The 19,501-nt window shown below is 43.1% G+C and overlaps 1 protein-coding gene across 1 annotated transcript in view; it reads right to left on the bottom strand.

The window, feature by feature from the left end:
* LOC136626924 (guanylate cyclase soluble subunit beta-2-like) overlaps positions 1-19,501 on the bottom strand; it is a 77,515-nt gene that overhangs the window by 57,163 nt on the left and 851 nt on the right. The window contains exon 2 of the mRNA XM_066601910.1: positions 19,346-19,419. Within this exon, the coding sequence (XP_066458007.1) occupies positions 19,346-19,419 (74 nt within the window). The remainder of the gene's footprint in view (positions 1-19,345; positions 19,420-19,501) is intronic.

Genomic DNA, 19,501 nt, shown 5'->3' with positions numbered 1-19,501 from the left:
TGGGGACACTGAGTCCCTGACATTATGCCCACTCTCTTCATGTTATCCAACATTTCTGAAGCCAGAGGAATCGCTTCCATTAAAAATTTGAGTCCTTGGCTCTTCTGGTTCATTAGTTACACACAGCTGATCCTCCAGGTTTCTGCTGCAGTCTTGCCATAATGTACATTAGCTTCCTTACTGGCTCCTTGAAGGGGATGATTTGCTGGGGAAGTCCACTTAGATGATGGCCTTTCAGACAAATAGCGGTCCAATGTAATACAAGGACAACTTGTATTTGCCAGAAAGAGAGCCATACTTATAGAGCCGTTCTTCCTTCTGGCTGATAGAGGTAGGAAGCAGGGTACCCTCTTCTCTGTAATGTTCATGTTCCCTATGTCAGGACTCGAACCTGGGCCTCCTGTGCTCCATGTGATGGATGTCCCCAGTGAGCTATCAGCCTGTTGAACAGCTCCTCTGCTAAATACTGTCCTTATTCCCTGCTCCTATTTGCCTTATTAGTACCACCCTGTAGCTTGATTGGACTCACTATAAAAACCTGGCCTAGTCCCTCTTTTCAGTGAGTGCTTATTGTGCTCTGAGCCCTCAGCCTTTAAACCAGATCCTACCTCTACCCACTCCCTTATAAGAAGATTGTTCTCGTGTACCGACCCCTGGCTTGTTACCAACTATGTCTTTGCTGAATCCTCTGTACTGCATCACCCTCGTTGTGTACCACCGACTTGCTCCTGATTACGTCTTTGCTGAATCCTCTGTACTGCATCGCCCTCTCTGTGTACCAACACCCAGCTTGCCTGACCACACTGCCCGCCCTTGCTGGCTACCACCCAAGACTCCAATCCAGTACCAAAAAGTGACAGAATAAAGACGCCCAAAACATGGAGACCATAGTAGCCACCCTGAGAAAACAGGTTGCTGAACTGGAAGAGTTCTGTGGCACCTATCAGGAGAAAGCTACGGCCTTGCGAAAGAAAGTAGATATTTTACACTGACAACTACTGGAGTTGCGCAGTTCCGGTGCTGATATCCACATGCCACTACCATCAAAGTTTGATGGCGACCGCCGCCAGTTCGAGGATTCCTGAACCAATGCCGTATCCATTTTCAAATAAAACCGACTCCATTTACCAGCCATGGAAAAAAGGTGATTTGTATTGTCGACCCCCTGACGGACGAAGCACTTGCATGGGGAAAACAACAGTAACCATCTGAATGACCTTAACACCTTTATTACAGCCATGGATCAAGTTTTTGATGACCTAAATCGCTGTGCCACAGCAGAAGGAAAATGACACAACTTATGACAAGGGTGACGTTTTGACACTGAATATATGGCGGAATTTCAGCGCTGGGCCACTGATACCACGTGGAACATAGCCACACAGTAGAGTCTGTTCTGACAAGTACTATCAGAACGTGATAAGGATGAGCTTGCCCGAGTGGAGACCCCTGGTAATTTGGAAGACTTTATTCAGCTATGTATTCGAATTGACCAATGGCTTATTGAGCGACGAAAGAATAAACAACCCTACCTATTTCTTTAGTCAACCAGCACTGAACACCTAGCAAAGGGCAGAAACCACATTTGAACCAATGCAGATCAATGTCATCCGCAAACCTCTTTCCACGGCTGAGAAAGACAGGCGCCTTACTGAGAAATTGCATAGTAACATAGTATGCTAGGCTGAAACAGACAATTGTCCATCAAGTTTAGCCTTCTTCTGCCCCCCCCCCCCCCATGTTGATCCAGAGGAAGGCAAAAAAAACAGTGAGGCAGAAGCCAATTTACTCCACCCTGGGGGGAAAAATTCCTCCCTGACTCCATAATGGCAGTCAGAATATTTCCTGGATCAACACTCTTCAGAGAAGGTTCCTTCCTGACTCCAAGTCCATCAGTCGGAAGACCCCCTGATCAGCAACGCTTCTGACTATTTAATGTCTATATCCTGTAATGTCATAGTGCTCTAAAAAGACGTCCCCTCTTAAACTCCTCTATGGATTTTGCCAGCACCACTTCCTCAGGCTGAGAGTTCCACAGTCTCACTGCTCTTACAGTAAAGAACCCCCATCTGTGTTGGTGATGAAACCTTTAACTGTAGAGGATGCCCTCTTGTTACTGTCACAGTCCTGGGTATAAACAGATCATGGGAGAGATCCTTGGATTGTCCCCTAATGTATTTATACATAGTTATTTGGTCATCCTTTAATAGTCTTTTTTCTAGGGTGAATAATCCCAATTTTGATTTAGTCTATCTAGAGTATTCTAATCCTTCCATTCTGTTTATTAATTTAGTTGCCCATGTTTGAATCCCCTTAAACACTGCAATGTCTTTCCTGAGCACCGGTGTCCAGAATTGTACACAGTATTCCATATGAGGCCTGACAAGTGCCCTATATAGTGGAAGAATAATGTTCTCGTCCCTCGCCCCTATACCTCTTTTAATGCACCACAAAACTTTATTTGCTTTTGTAGCAGCTAATTGGTATTAAGTGCTCCAGTTAAGTCTACAGTCAGCTAGTATCCCCATGTCATTTTCCATACACCGAGCTGTCTTATTTTATATGTTAGCCTATTCTCCAGCACAGTGTCTGTGCAAATATTGGCAAATGCTTTAGAAAAATTCAGATATACGAGATCAATAGGCTCCCCCAGGTCTAGCCTGAAACTTACTTAATTGTAGAAGCTGATCAAGTTGGTTTGACATGATCATTCCCTCATGAACCCATGCTGATGAGGAGTTATACCGTTGTTTTCCTCGAAGGTATTCCAGGATGGCATCTTTCAGAAACCCCTCAAATATTTTACTGACTATTGAAGTGAGACTTAACAGCCTGTAGTTACAAGGCTCTCTTCTTGACCCCTTTTTGTATATTGGAACCACATTGGCAATGTGCCAGTCCAGCAGTACAACCCTGGTCTCAATTAGGAGTCACAGTTGCAGGAGGATCAGTGAACTTTTTAAAGTACTTTCACAGACTGAAATCCTTTCAAAATAAATAAAACGTAACCTTTAATTACACTATTATAAAATCTTATACCAAAGAAAAGGGCCTCATAACATTTATTTGTAAATAAGTAACAGATGGTTTAATAGGGTATGCACCTACGTTTAATTTGGTTAGGGCCAAAAAATCCCTCAGACCAAATCTCCCCCAATCGGGAATAGTTAAAGGGGTTGTCCCGCGGCAGCAAGTGGGTCTATACACTTCTGTATGGCCATAATAATGCACTTTGTAATGTACATTGTGCATTAATTATGAGCCATACAGAAGTTATAAAAAGTTTTATACTTACCTGCTCCGTTGCTGGCGTCCTCGTTCCCATGGAGCCGACTAATTTTCGCCCTCCGATGGCCAAATTAGCCACGCTTGCGCAGTCCGGGTCTTCTGCAGTCTTCTATGGGGCCGCTCGTGTAGAATGCCGGCTCCGTGTAGCTCCGCCCCGTCACGTGCCGATTCCAGCCAATCAGGAGGCTGGAATCGGCAATGGACCGCACAGAAGCCCTGCGGTCCACGGAGACAGAGGATCCCGGCGGCCATCTTCAGCAGGTAAGTATGAAGACGCCGGACCGCCGGGATTCAGGTAAGCGCTGTGCGGGTTGTTTTTTTAACCCCTGCATCGGGGTTGTCTCGCGCCGAACGGGGGGGGGGGGGTTAAAAAAAAAACCGTTTCGGCGCGGGACAACCCCTTTAAGGTGTACTGAACTATTATAGTATGGCAATAGTGCCAATTTAATAGTCCGGTTATATTTTGCCAGGGTGCCTGCCCACCTTTAAACTCATTAATTTAAAATAGATGGTTTCGCGGATGTGTTTATTAGTCCCAAAAAAAAGGCTCTATAAATACTCAACTCAGAAGATAGATGGTTTCAAGGACATATTTATTAGTCCAAGAAAAATAGGCTCTATAAGTACTTAGCTCGACGCGTTTCTATCGCTTTCGCGATTCATCAGCAGCCGTATATTCAAAGTAAAATAGAGCCCAACACGAAATGGATCAGACAAACTGGTGTACGTCTATATCTTATGATAGTTCTGAATAGATCATACATCCAGAGTCTGAGAAGCTCGGCATATCAATGTGCAGCTAAGCACATAAAAATTCTCCTAACTTGGAGGTGCCGAGTAGGTTGATAACCATCTGTAATGATCCAGGGCAGATATCCCGGTTTTAGATATACCAGAATAATGCTGATATCTGCCGCCTGGAAAATTTAAAAATGATGCTGCCAGATGGATTTTTCTAGGGCATAAAGTACGGTATAATCCTCTAACCCTAAGGTCCCTAGAGTTGGTAAAAGCAACCGTTAGAGTATATAATAAATGCCCTGGCATCATGTGATTGCCCCCAAAATTACGTGGGAAAAACTGCACAGCAATTCCGGCGTAGAATTTTGGGGCACGTAGGTAATATAAGATGCGGCGAAAAGAATCCCCTCGCAAACCATATCCGACAGACTCATGGAGGAGATATATCAGCAAGCTAAAATTTCAAGGGATTGAGTCTATTAGGTCATACGGCCGGAGGGGAAATCTGGACAGAATACTGCTACAAAAAGAGGCAGAGTGGACGTTCAGATTGGATTGTCTATCTCCTAAAGGCCTTAACGAGGTACTTTCATATAGTTCCTTCATCCATTAAAACCCATGGGTAGCGATAAATTCTGAATCTGCTCTTATGTTTCAAACCTCTTGTTTGCATTTCGGAAAAACTCGTTTGAGGTACCATTTTCTAAAATCTCCCTATTTGATATCTATCATTGGGCACTACTTACCATGATATAGCCTTTATACACCATCTTGGACAGCAAACTATGGGCATCAGAACCGCTGATGAAGAATAAATTGATTATATTCTTCTATAGGAGATTTAAATTTATCTGCATTGATGATACTTCACCAGCTTTATACTTTAGTAACAGTCAAACATATATTTTTCCTTCCATCCACTAAGAAAGAGTATCACTATAATCACCCCGTCTATCATCATTTGAGGTTCCGCCCACTTTGACCGGATGATATCCCTGCTAAAAAGAGTTCATCAATATCTGTTAGCAGTTCAGGATGGGGTGGCTTAAAGGGAGCTTTCTTATTATACTGTATGATGAAGCCTGATTATGACCCCCAGCAGGCTATAATGGGTCAGCGGCCGAACCACCCAACAACTAGGGGGACTTATTATTAGCATTTGGCCAAACCCCTTACATTTCAATATGCATGACGGGCCCTGTGTGTGGGCGGAGTCCGGGTGACGCGATACAGAGCGTCCCACGTGACTCAGCGTCAGTGGAGGAGTGCTCTTACTGATGACGCGCTGTGTCATGCGGCGCGATTGAAAGCCTCCTATGAGACTCAGCATCACCGTGGGAGTGCCCTTCACCTATGACGCGGCGGGTCATGTGACTTCTTTTACATGACCGCGGCTGTTTACCACACCCCCTATAGAGGGCCGATCATACAATGGCAAGAGACGTCATTGCAGGGTAAGTGCCGGCGCTGACGCGGCCAATCACATGATACTTGTCATGTGACGGGCGCCGCATAATAAACCCCAGGGACGAAGGCTGGATTAAGCGATCTATTACGATAATGGGTGATCAGACATATATGATGATGCGACATGGAAATGGAATACATGCCCCATTGCTTTTTAGCATTCAAAGAGGCATAATTCATGTACAATGAGACTGTCTATCAAGTGTCCTATAAGCCCCAGGTTGTGGTCTGTGAGTTCTTGATTGGTTTAAAAGGCACACACCGACTTAAGGGAGTGCCCTACTGGGCTTTGTAAGGTAGCAACTGTTGGATGCATGTCAGATGCCTCCAGCCTACCTTTAGGGCTGGAGCTGCTGCCGATTCTTCTTGCTATTTTGGTTCCTGTCCAAATACTTTGACCAATGACTAGCATCGAGTCATGAGCAAGGGGCAAATTAGTTAGGGCATTTATTATATACTCTAACGGTTGGTTTTACCAACTCTAGGGACCTTAGGGTTAGAGGATAGTAATTTATTGAGGCTGAGGCCAGATTATCCTATACTCTGAGACAAGTTACCGGACTTTATGCCCTAGAAAAATCCATCTGGCAGCATCATTTTTAAATTTTCCAGGCGGCAGATATCAGCATTAATCTGGTGTATCTAAAACCAGGATATCTGCCCTGGATCATTACAGATGGTTATCAACCTACTCGGCACCTCCAAGTTAGGAGAATTTTTTTGTGCTTAGCTGCACATTGATATGCCGAGCTTCTCAGACTCTGGATGTATGATCTATTCAGAACTATCATAAGATATAGACGTACACCAGTTTGTCTGATCCATTTCGTGTTGGGCTCTATTTTACTTTGAATATACGGCTGCTGATGAATCGCGAAAGCGATAGAAACGCGTCGAGCTAAGTACTTATAGAGCCTATTTTTTCTTGGACTAATAAATATGTCCTTGAAACCATCTATCTTCTGAGTTGAGTATTTATAGAGCCTTTTTTTAGGACTAATAAACACATCCCCGAAACCATCTATTTTAAATTAATGAGTTTAAAGGTGGGCAGGCACCCTGGCAAAATATAACCGGACTATTAAATTGGCACTATTGCCATACCATAATTGTCCAGTACACCTTAACTATTCCCAATTGGGGGAGATTTGGTCTGAGGGATTTTTTTGGCCCTAACCAAATTAAATGTAGGTGCATACCCTATTAAACCATCTGTTACTTATTTACAAATAAATGTTATGAGGTCCTTTTCTTTGGTATAAGATTTTATAATAGTGTAATTAAAGGTTACGTTTTATTTATTTTGAAAGGATTTCAGTCTTTGAAAGGCCTGGTCTCAATTAAGTCCATAAATATAAGAAATAGCGGTCTGTCTAAAAAGTTTCCTTAAGGCCTCCTTCACACGGGCAACATAGCATTGCCGTGAGAAAATCGCAGTAATATCGCATCGCTGGTCTGTGCGATATTGCTGTATCTTCTTGCGGCAATATCGCGATTTTGCAGCGCTACAAAGTCGCGTGACTTTGTAGCACTACATGCGAGGTTCTTTGGGGGTGGGGGGTGACTTGAAATATAAGCCCTACCCCAAAAATAAACTGTGAGAAAGAGCAGAGATCCAGCAGCACACTCAATACCTCCAGCCGAAGGGGTGTGTATAAATATATAGCAGTCCACTGCACGCCAGATAAAAGTATCAGATCCAAGGTACACAAACGTCCTCAAAGCAAAATAAGTAGTTCTGGCAGCAAACATGCGATGAAAAGCGTTATCCCAGCAGGGTATCTTTATTCCTTCACAGGTCCATAAAACACAGCAGCGATGTTTTGGCTATCAGTCAGCCTATGTCAAGCTGACCAAGATAATAACTGACCTGCCGTTTCTAAACAGTCGGTTATCGCCATGCAGGCTACTCCACCCATAACTCAAGGCGGCGATGAGATCCATCCTTCATCCCTCCATTCTGCAATCCCCAATGAGAACCATAAAATATAATGCTCTGCAAAGAAGGAGGGAATTTCATGGACTTAGAATATACGCTCTCCCTAATAACATTGCAAGCATAACTTATCGTCAAGACCGGTCATTCGGGAGACAATCGAACTACAACTATTCCATTCGGGCAAATCTACAATCTTTCTGAACTATAGTTGAAGTTCCTCAGAGAATACCAGGAGGAAAACCTAAAGAAAAGCTTCATTCAACCTTCTTCCTATGTAAGAAGAATATTCTTCTTAGGGAAAAAAAAACGCAACCCTGTGGCCATGTATTGACTATAGGGAACTAAACAAGATTGCGATTAAAAATCTCTACCCTCTTCCTTTAAATCCAGAATTGCTGGAGAGACTCCGTTCAGCCGAAATCTTTACTAAATTGGACCTGAGAGGAGCTTACAATCCTTTATACATTTATACATACTGTGGATGAGTGGAAAACTGCTTTTAAAACGCAATATGGACATTTCGAATACTTGGTTATGCCTTTCGGCCTTTGCAATGCTTCTGTCACTTTTCAGCACTTTATTAACATGTTTCGAGACCTGTTGGAACAATCTGTGGTGGTGTAGTGGCCCCAAAGGTCACACAGGGCATTTTTGGCGGTCAGTAAGTCCCTGGGGATCCTCCTCTATATTCCTCTGGGGTCAGAGGAGGTGCCCTGTGGGAGAACCCCCCTGGTTTCTTCCACTATCGGGTTTTTCTAGTCACAGTGGCTGTTCTGAAGCAGGAGGGGGATAGTCTAGTGATGTCAGTGGGGGGGGGGGGGGCGGAGTCTATTTGTGTAATTTTAAGCGTGCATACTTTGTTATTTAGGAAAAGGAGTCGGAGCGCATCAGCTGACAGAAAATGAGGAGAAAAAGGAGAAGGGATACGGGAGGCAGTGAGAGGAACATCTGACAGAGCAAGAGGCAGTGAGAGGAACAGCTTTCCTTTACATGTACACGTATTTCTTTTATACTGACAAGAGACATTGGCGTCACAAATTTATTAATTCGCAATCTTCATCATATGCCTTGTATATCCATTAGGGGTGTCGGTGCTTGGGTCTGTATTGGGTAGCAACCACTGCAGCTAGAAATAATCCAATATTTTCCCTTGAGTTAATTGTACCAGATTCAGGCCATGATAGTGGTAAATCTCAATGACATCCTTATCTTCTCTGACAACTTGGAGGAACATCGCAGGCACGCACGCCTGGTCTTGGAGTGACTCCAAAAGAATCATCTCTCTATCAAACTGGAGAACTATGAGCTTGAACAAACCCAGATGCAATTTCTGGGATTTATAATTTTTCCAGGTGGACTGAGTATGGATTGCAGCAAAGTTAAAGCCATCATTGATTGGTGTAAAAGATGTACAACGACTCATCAGATTTGCGAACTTCTACATGAAATTTATAAATGACTTCTCCAAGATCATCTTACCTATCACCTCCCTCACCAAGAAAGCACAAGAGTTTTCATGGTCCTCAGAGGCGTAGACCGCTTTTGAGAAACTCAAGACTCTCTTTACCTCTGCACCGATACCGGTCCACCCAAATCTTGAATTACCTTTGGTCGTTGAAGTAGATGCCTCTGGCTTTTGGAGCTATGTTGTCTCAATGTATCGGAGATAAATTGCAGCTACATCTATGTGCATATTTGTCCTATACCTTATCACCTACAGAAAGAAATAATGACATTGGAAATAAGTAACTCTTAGCCATCAAAGTTGCTATCTCCAAATAGAGACATCTCCTGGAAGGAGCCCATCATCTGGTAACAGTTCTTATGGACCATAAGAATCTAGAATTTCTCAGTACAACGAAGGGACTATCAGCGAGACAAGCACGATGGGCCTTGTTCTTCTCCAGATTCAACTTTATCGTATCCTAACCGGCTCAGTTCCAGAAATGATGCCTTGTCCAGAATTCTTGCTGAACCTGAGGAAAGGCCTAACACAGTCTGTACTTTTCTGTCCCCCCAAAATATCCTGGGTATTCTTAAATCAAAAGAACTACTAACAAAGTTCAAAAAAGGGTATAAAAATGACCCTTTCCTCAATCATCCCTATGAGGATGTGGACCTCTCTTTCAAAAAGGGGTTTTGAATGAAAGAAGACCAACTGTATGTTCTGGATGCTGGTCGACTTGAAACCCTTAGACTGGTCCATGATTGCAAACTTGCTGGCCAGAATCACAAAAACTTTGGAAATCCAGCTTTGTTCCTTCTGGTGGCCTGATTGCAACACGTGTCACACGAAACAAGGCATCACAAGATCATCCTTTGGGCCTCCTAAAGCCACATCCAGTCCCATCCAGGCCTTGGGGATCTATATCTATGGACTTTATTGTGACTCTTCCTCCTTTTAAAGAAATGACTGCCATCCTGGTTGTAGTGACTCATTTTATCCCAATCAAAGGGATTCCCACAGCTGAACACACTGTGGAATTGGTGATCAGGGAAATATTTAGACTTCACGGGAATCCCGATGACATGGTCTCAGACAAAGAGGTTCAGTTCACATCAAGATTCTGGAGGAACTTCTGTATGGCCCTAGGCTAGGGATCACTGTTCACCTGTCTTCTGCTTTCCATCCCCAGTCCAATGGTCAGAACAAGAGTATGAACGAGACTCTAAAGCAATATCTCTGCTGTATTTCTCACATCCAGGATGATTGGGTGGATTACTTACCAATGGCAGAATTCACCTGTAACAATGCCAGACACAGGTCCACCTCTCAGAGTCGTTTTTTTAAAAAAAATTACGGTATACATCCCGTCTTTATTCCAGGCATCCCTGTCAATACTCCTGTTCCAACCATCACCCATAGACCGACGCCATTACAAGAAACCTAGAAAAGGTTAAAAGAGGTACTACGAGAGGCCCAAGAGAATTCCAAGCAAGTAGCAGATAGACACTGCAAGGCCTCTCCTACATTCCAGGTAGGAGATACAGTATGGTTATTGACCAAAAACCTTAAGACTCGTGTACCCTCTCCCCAGCTTGGGCAAAAGTTTATTGGGCAAAGAGAGGCCAGGTGGCGTTCCATCTGGATCTTCCTGACAGCCTGAGGATCCACCCAGTTTTCCATGTCTCACTCCTCAAGCAATTTAAAGAAAATACCTTTCCAGGAAGGACTCAGCCACCTTCTCTACCGGTGGATGTCAGAGGGAAGGAGGAGTATGAGATGGAAAAGATCCTGGACTCTAGGAATTTTAGAAGAAAATTGCAGTTTTTGGTCCAGTGGAGGGAATATAGCTCAGAGGAGAATTCCTAGGAGCAGGCCTGCGATGTCCATGCCCCTTGGCTGATGAGGGAGTTTCGCAGTAGGTATCTGGGAGAGCCGGCTCCTGGGATGTCTAAAAGTCATCCTGGTAGGAGGAGACTAATGTCAGTACTCGAACCTGGGACCTTCTGCATGCCAGACAACGGCTCTCCCCAATGAACTATTAGCCTGTTGAACAGCTCTTCTGCTGAATCCTGTCCTTGTTCTCTGCTCCTGTTTCTATTTGCCTAAATAGTTCCACCCTGTAGTTTGATTGGACTCACTATAAAAACCTGACCTTGTCCCTCCTTACAGTGCATGCTTACTGTGCTCTAAGCCCTCAGCCTTTAACATAGTATGTTAGGCTGAAGTGAGACAATGTCCATTTAGTTCAGCCTGTTTCACCCCCATCCTTGTTGATCCAGAGGAAGGCAAAAAAAAACCAATGAGACAGAAGCCAATTTAGCCAATTGGAGGAAAAAATTCCTTCCAAAGTTCCTACCTCTATCTGGTCTCTTCTAAGTAGATTATTCTCATGTACCAACCAGTGGCTTGTTCCTGACTATGTCTTTGCTGAATCCTCTGTACTGCATCGCCTTCTCTGTGTACCAACCCCCGCCTTGACCCCCGCCTGACCAAATTGCCCGAGATTCCAATCCAGTACTAGAATGCGACGCCCTAAATGTGCATATGGACAGCTGCTTTCTTCATGAGATAATCCCTTTAATTTCCATATTCATAAAGAGTTCTAGCTTTCTCGTGGCACTAGACATATTCATCAAAGTGTGTCTACTCCAAAATGAGTCAAATCAGTTGACTTCTTCAAATTTGCAAACATGGATGGTTTCACAACTGCGCTTGGGGTTTCGTTTCCCTACTCCATTCCAAAGATGGAACCAGACAGCACCAGACAAACCCTATTGACTATAATGGGGTCCATCCACTTTCCACACAGCTACCCGGCTTTTGGTGAGAAGAAAAAGCACTGTATGCAGCGCTTTTTCTTCCAGTATTTTGAGACGGATCTGTGATGGAACTTCTGACACAGTTGTGAAACTGGCCTTAAAGCTGGTATCACACAAGTGTAATATGTGGGCACATTTTTGCCACTAATCCCTGCTTAGCCATGGTTGTCATGTACTGAACTGTTAGTTCAGGTCATTAGACCTGCTTTCAGGCCAGGACTAAATTGTGTGCTATAGACACTTGAGAAAGCACCGAAAACGGAAAAAAAACCCCTGCATTTTCCTATTATCTAGATCAACCTTGTAAATGAAAATGAATTGGTTATAATTTAGTATAAAGAAGAAGTCTCATCTGTCCCAGAACAAAGTAAAAAACCTAAAATCATCAAGAGACATTAAAAAACAACTATCCTTTAAAATACACTGTTCCAAAATGTGTAATGTTGATCTGCTTATAATGGTTAAAATGTTTTCCTGTCAAATTAACAAAGTCTCTCTTTCAGAAGAATTTGGTGCCCTGTTTTCATTGGTGCCTCACTTTTCCAGCACTCTCTCTATTTTGCCCAACCCACACAAACACCTTCTCCTGCAGCTACGCCCAATTCTATACCTTTTGCTTCCCCTTTGCCCTTACTATTTTATATGCTGTTTTGCACAGTGCCTCCAAATAGCGCACTTCAGAACTACAGTTACCCATCAGATAGCACCATTAAAAACAAAGAGTGCCTGATAATGTTCCCAAAAATAACAATGCCAACGAGATAGTGGCCCATATTATGCCACAGACAGTAATATTGTGCTGCACAGTAAAAGTGTCCCACAAAGTTGTATCGCAGCCCTTTGCACCCTACACAATAATATAGCCACAACAAAGTAATAGTGATTCTCTTAGTGCCCCCAAACAATATTAACTACGTGCAGGAAAGACGGGGCAAGTCCTATCTTTTCTCGGGCATAGGATTTATGCCCAAGAAAAGAGCTAGTGAAACCAAAACCATTGAAATCAGTGGTTTCGTTTCGTCCCATTATGTGGCCATGATTTTCATGGCCGCACAACAGAACTATGTTTGTCTGTTTAAGCCCTTATAATAATAATGTCCCATTACTGCCCCAACACAGTAATAATAACCATGCTTGTTCCCACTGAACAGTAAATATGTCCACTTTTGTGTCCCTACAAAGTCATAATTCCCCCTTTCATCCTCCTGGAAAACAATAATGTTAAGCTTTTTATTGTGTACGGAGCACCGAAGGTTATTACTGTTTTGGGGTGATTATTAATAATGACCCCTTTTTGCCTCCCAAAACTCACTAATATCCCACTTTGAACCATTATACAATAAAAATACCCACCATTGTGCCTCCCAAAAGTAAATAAAATGTATACTCACCGTACCCTGATCCTATGAGTGGACAAAGTTTAAGTGGAGCTCCCCCCCGGGTTAATAGACCAAAAGTCAGGCACTCTGTATCCCCAGGGGACCCTTTCGGGACAGGGGCACAGAATAATTGCCTAGTTTTCCCCCTCCCTATGCCAGTCCTGACAACATGGAAAGCCCCCTGATTTAAATGAGAACTTTGCAAATGTTTAACTTCCTCATTTGCTGCCAGTTCTCACAATTTTTATAGATGATTGCAGGATATCACAGCAGCAGTATGTCTTTAGGGAGACTATTCTAACAAAAAATGGTCCAAAGCAGAAAAGCCCTTTTATATTTAGCATCATTTTTATCATAATTAGTGACTCAAAATGTATAGTCCATTAATATGGCTTGGTTTTATTAGAGAACATGATCTATACACCTTAAACCAGACACCCCTTCCAATTAGAATAATGCCAAGTTACAGATTACTATGCAAGATAAAAGCATGAATATAGTCAGTAACAATTGACATGGAGTCTGTCCAGTGAGCAGAAACACTCAACAATATAGATCATCATCAAACACCAAAATGCTCTAATTAAAAAAAGGTGAGTTCATGCCAAATTTAGACATTGAAAAAGAACAGCTGTCACCTAAATTGCCTTTGGAACAGTAGAATATTTTAAAATGGAAATGTTCCGACACCGCTTGAGCGATGGAATTGAACTCCCTAAGGGCTCCTTTACATAGAGATTAGAATCCATTGATTTCAATGAGTTTGTTCTCATAAGCACGTTTTGCGTACATATTTCGTGCAGGCGCAAAAAATAGGTCTTGCTCTATGTTCCTGCATTTTGCGCAGTAAAAAATGCCGTAGAAGTCTATGGCAGGGGCGAAATTATGCAAAAGGAAGGGTGGGCCACTGCGCAAAATGCAGGAAAAGAGGGCAGCTGGACCTTATTAGGCTTTAAATAGCCATTAAATTCCACGGAAATGGTATGGCACATGCAAAAATTACAGTAATATGCGCACCACAGGCTAACTACAATGCTCTTCAAACCTTGTTCATGTGCAAATAGGCTGTGCTGCGGTGAGCGTATTAGCAATTAAGCTCATGTGTCTCTTCCCTAGGGCATTTACGCTGTGTATTTGCGCAATGGGCGTTGCAAATTTGCGTAAGCATGTACGTGTTGTACTGTACTTTTTGCATGCACAAAAAAAAAACAACACACAACCATGCTCCCATCCATTGAAATGGGCAAATAGTGTAATTAGTTCAATATGTGCTCTCCCTGTGCAAATGTTCAGGAAAATAGAGAATGCGGCGCAGTTTTTTTTTGTGCAAACAAAATATGCGCACAAAATACTCTTATGTGAACGTACTCATTGAAATCAAATTTTTTTGTGCGGAATATGCTGCACATTATGTTTGTGTGCATCGGCTAAAATGAGGAATGTTTATACAAAATGACAAAGTGTTGGACTGTGTATTTTCCATACACTGCCTACTTGACAAAGTTGAAAATGCCGCAACCACTTCTGATACCGGATATCTCCAGAGGTAAAGTTCACTGCAGCAAAGTGCTGTGAGTCCTGTCAAACATAAGTCCCAACAGCATTGACATCCACAAGATTAGTCACAGGGTAAACGGTTTGGGGTGAGCTGTTAAGCTGAAGAAAGAACTCAGCGGATGTTTTTGAAAAATCAGTGGAACAGAAAGTTGAGGAATAGTGGTAGCACCTAGAATTGAGCGAACATACTGTGGCCAGCTTGATGCTCGTTCGAGTATTAGCATACTCGATGGTGCTCGTTACTCGAGTGAGCATCAAGTCTGTGTTCGACATACAAAAATGCTCGAGTCTCCCATTGTAGTCCATGGGGTTCGTTACTCGAGTAGAGCCCTCGAATTTTACGAAAAGCTCGACTGGAATAACGCGGACTCGAGCATTTGGGTGCTCGCTCATGTCTAGTAGCACCTTAAGGTTATGTCAACCTCCACAACCATTTATTTTATTACTCCAATGCAGTGTTTCCCAAACTCCAGTTCTCATGACCCTCCAATAGGTCATGTTTTCAGGATCTCCATAGTATTGCATAGGTGACGTACTGTAATTATTGTCAGCGACTCAGACATTGTCACAGGTGTAGTTTCTCTTGCAAACTTGAGGGGGTCATGAGGACTGGAGTTTGGGAAACACTGCAACTTAAGGGGAACCTGTCACTGGCCTACAGCACCATAAACTAAATTATGGTGCTGTTAGCGGAGGTGACAGTGAGCCGGGCGATGTATTTTTTAAACTCACCTGCTCCCTTGTTCGAGTGCTGTCACCTGGTGAAGCATGGAAATCTGACTCTTTTGAGATTGCTGTGTGCGCGCTCTTCCATACAATTCTCTGGGAGTGCAAGCATGGCAACTTCAAGAGCAGGTGAGTATAAAAAATACATCACCCGGCTCCCTGTCACCTTCCCTAACATCACCATAACTCAGTTTATGGTGCTGTAGGTTGGTGACCGGTTGCCTTTAAGTAAAAATGATCTAATCCTGCAGTCATATATATCACTCCTCAACTATCTCAATGGAGCGTATTTGCACAGGTACCGCTCATTCACACGGGTGGGGGAATCACCCCGCCCTCAATTAAAAGGCTAAGTTGCCTAACAAGGTGCCGTTGATCATGGGTATGTGCTGCATTTAGCGCATACCCGCGCAGACAGATGTGCGTGTTTGTTCACCTCCCATAGATCTTTCTGGATGTCTTTAGTGCGCAAAACACAGAAAGATAGGTGAGGTACTATCGGGCATAAAAAAAGAAAAGTGAGACTAAACCCATTGAAATCAATGAGATCCATTCTTTTTGTTATGCATAATCACAGCGTTTAACTTTCGTTTGTTAAAGCCCTAAGATACACTTGGAAGATAGTATATACTATTTTATAGTTTATAGTCTGTCATCATGGAGACATGTAAGTCAGCATACAAGCTCTAGACACAAAGTGGTAGGTGCAATGTCCAAAAGGCAACTCAGGACACGGGGCATACGCTGAGGAGCAGGGAGGGTAGAGTGGTCACCTGTCACAGTGGCACTTACCAGGCTCCCTCCCGGAGGGACACACATAGCCTCGACCAGAGCAGCTCTGGGCCTCTTCCGGACACCCCTTGGAGAGGGATGGCCAATATAGATGGAACAGGAATACTTTTTTGTCATGCGTGACGCCACCGTTTCTATTACCCACCGGTATGACCCTCGGCGGTAATAAAGAGAATTCACACACAATGTAAAGTTGAAGTACCTCAGTCCCTGGGAACAGTCAGGGCCTGGCAAAACTTTACTAGGAAACTTCAATATCACACAAATCAGGAACACACTAGTGCAGGTAAGAACAAACAGTTGGAGGTCATGGAGGAAACTGAGGACGACACCGGTCCTGCAGGCCTGCGTTATCTGTCAGGTACCGCTCCTGGAAGGGGAACTCTCCAAAGGAGGATAGGAGCAGGGTCACTCCACAGACACTCTTGAAATACAGTACCTCTGCACGGTGGTCTTGGACTTCTTTTCTCACGCTATCTCTCACAGTCTCTCTTTCTCCTCACTCTCTATTGGCTCCTGGCATTGGGGTCCTCAGGATACCTCTCCTTTTCCTCCATCACTTCACCACATGAGGGTTGAAGGTACCCCCATGTGGCTCTCTGCTGAAGACTCTGTGATAGACTTACAACTGACTCTGTGATGGAACCCTAGACTACACCCAAATCACTCATATTTATATTCTCTCACATACCACATAACAAGACATAAATTGATACATTTGCAGACATCTCCCAGTCTCATGCAGACATTAACCTCTCACTTGCTGCAGCTGTGCAATATACAGGAGACTAGACAATTTGCACAGCTCATCTACACAAAAGACATTACATGTATGACATTTATGGAGGGACCAGGAATAGACGTTCTGGGCCACTACAGTAGGAATCTTTTATAGAAGGCTGTTTGCAAAGTTGCTTCATTCTTTAGGAATGTGAACAATATTTCAAAATTCAGTCCTGATTAATATCATCATGTGTCTTTATAGCGATGGCCACTGCACTTTTCCTAATGTAAAGCTCCAAGTGTCCTACATAGACGAAGAGTCAAATTACAGCATTTCAGGTGTCTGTAGATGCCACTAAAAGAGTGCATGAACCTAGCGAGCTTCTAAGATCCCTCTAGTGGTGACTACAAGTTGCCAGGATTTTATCAGTGGATGTCTATGCAGGAAATTATTAGATTGGTGTCAGAAAAGCAATTTATGAAAAATATATTAAGAAAATTAATCATCAGGCAGGATCTAAACATGACATGATATAAAAAAAGTGAATATTCACGTTAAACGGGCTGTGCCATGTTTGAAAGATATCCTCTTTCTACAAAATAGGGGACAACTTTCAGATCACTAGAGGTCTGACCTCTGTGACCCCAACTGATCTCAAGAATGGGACTCCCACGCGTCTGGAAGAGAGAGTAGCGGCTGTAGCACATGCACATTGCAACTCCATCTCAATCAGTCTGCCAGAGATAGCTGAGCATTTGGCTAGGGAATAGCTTTCAAACATGCAACAATCCCTTTAAAGAGGAATTGCAGCAATTCACTGTAAAAGTTAAATGCCTTTTGAAATATAGTGTTTTAACATTTTTCAGAGCTGTGGAGATATTGCTCTACCCGTGGTCTCTCCCCCGCCTCCACCACCCCCTCCAGTGGTTATGACCTGTATGCTCCGCTCTTTTACAGGTCAGGCATTCTCAGTGCCTTTAGATTCTGTAATGACGACACAGGTCGTACAGTTGTGAATGCGAACTCCTCAGTAACTGGCAGTGGGGCATTGTGGGAGATGTAGTCTTTGCAAATTCACATGACAATGTGGAAATCTGCGGCTGGGTGGAACATAGCGGTGGTGCAGGCCAGCAAAAAAAGGTACTGTAGTTCAGATTGATGATTTAGATGCATGTTTGGAATAATGGCAATAAATGGTAACATTAGGGAAATTTTGAAAGTTTTGCCCAGTATCTGGAATACCCCTTTACGTATTTTGCCAGATAATTTTTATTTTCTTCAGGTGCAGTAAATGTGATGCCTAATACAAGCCAGATATTTTAACTGAAATCCATAAATTATGGCTTATCATATAAAGCAATCCTCTGGTCCCAGAGAAACCAAGATGGCTGCGCCATTTCTACCATACCTGATAAGACTACTGATGCATCACTATTGAGCAGTGTGCAAGACACTGTATGCTGCTCTGACTGGTCAGAACTGTGAGCACCACTGGCCTGGCCAATGCTAAACATACAATGCACCACTAGTCGTCAGTATGCATTAGTGGTCAGAGAAATGGTGCAGCTATCTTGGTTTGTCTGGGACCGGAGGGTCTCTTTAAGTTATTTAGTACCACCAACACTTTCATAATATCCAAGAACCTCCAACTTTGAAATACCTTTGAATCGTACCATGTATAATAATAATAAACATGTGGTGTCTATTTAGACAGAAGTTATTAATTCAGTCATTTCACATGGGCATACACATTTTTGCGCAGAACTCAGCACAATACATTTGCACTATGAACACGTCTTTCTTGCACACTTATTAGTGTATTTAAGGGCCCATTCACACGAGTGCTGTGCGCACACAGTATAGGTGCGTGAAAAGATTGCACCTATACTGCACAAAAGATTGCGTGAACGGGTGAATTCCAGCTATTTGAATTAGCCCGTTCCCACAATTTGAGGTCCGAGCTGCGTGCTTTCCAGCTCCTATAGAAGTCTATGGAAAGCATGTACCAAAGATAAGTCAGGTCCTATCTTTGTGCACACCACGGAGCTTAGATGCAACCTTGCACTCATATGTCCTATCTTTGATTGGTGCAAGGAGTTTGCGCGTCTAAAATTCATTCAACTGAATCATTGGTTCTTATTTGCGCACCCCTAGACTTCTATGGGAATCTTTAGCATGCAAATGCGCACAACAGTAGAACATGCTTTTTTTTTACGTGTGCAAGTAAGGGAAATGAGAACAAACCCATTGAAATCAGTGGGTTCTATTCTCAGTGTATAGTGTGCAATAATCTTGCAAATGCAAAAACGCGCAAAAACGCCCGTGTGAGGGAGCCCTTAGTAACATGTATGAGCGCTTAACATCTATGTCTGTAACAACATGTTTAATAGTAAAGGATAGTAATGTAAATAAAACATTGGTACAATGATTCTGCTTCTATGAACTCATTAAATGCTACCAATTCACCTCAGTAAATCCCACGTCTCTTCACCATACTTCTCAATCACCAGCGACTTCAAGCAGGTATTAATGAATCCATACTGGAAGGGAAATACATTGCAATCAGCTGATTAGAAATGTCTAGAGTAGATAACAATACCGTTTATATATGATTGTTTTGTT

This window comes from Eleutherodactylus coqui, chromosome 1 (genome assembly GCF_035609145.1).
Source record: "Eleutherodactylus coqui strain aEleCoq1 chromosome 1, aEleCoq1.hap1, whole genome shotgun sequence".
NCBI lineage: Eukaryota > Metazoa > Chordata > Amphibia > Anura > Eleutherodactylidae > Eleutherodactylus > Eleutherodactylus coqui.
The sequence above is the reverse complement of the archived record's forward strand: the minus strand, read 5'-3'. Positions and strand labels throughout refer to the sequence as shown.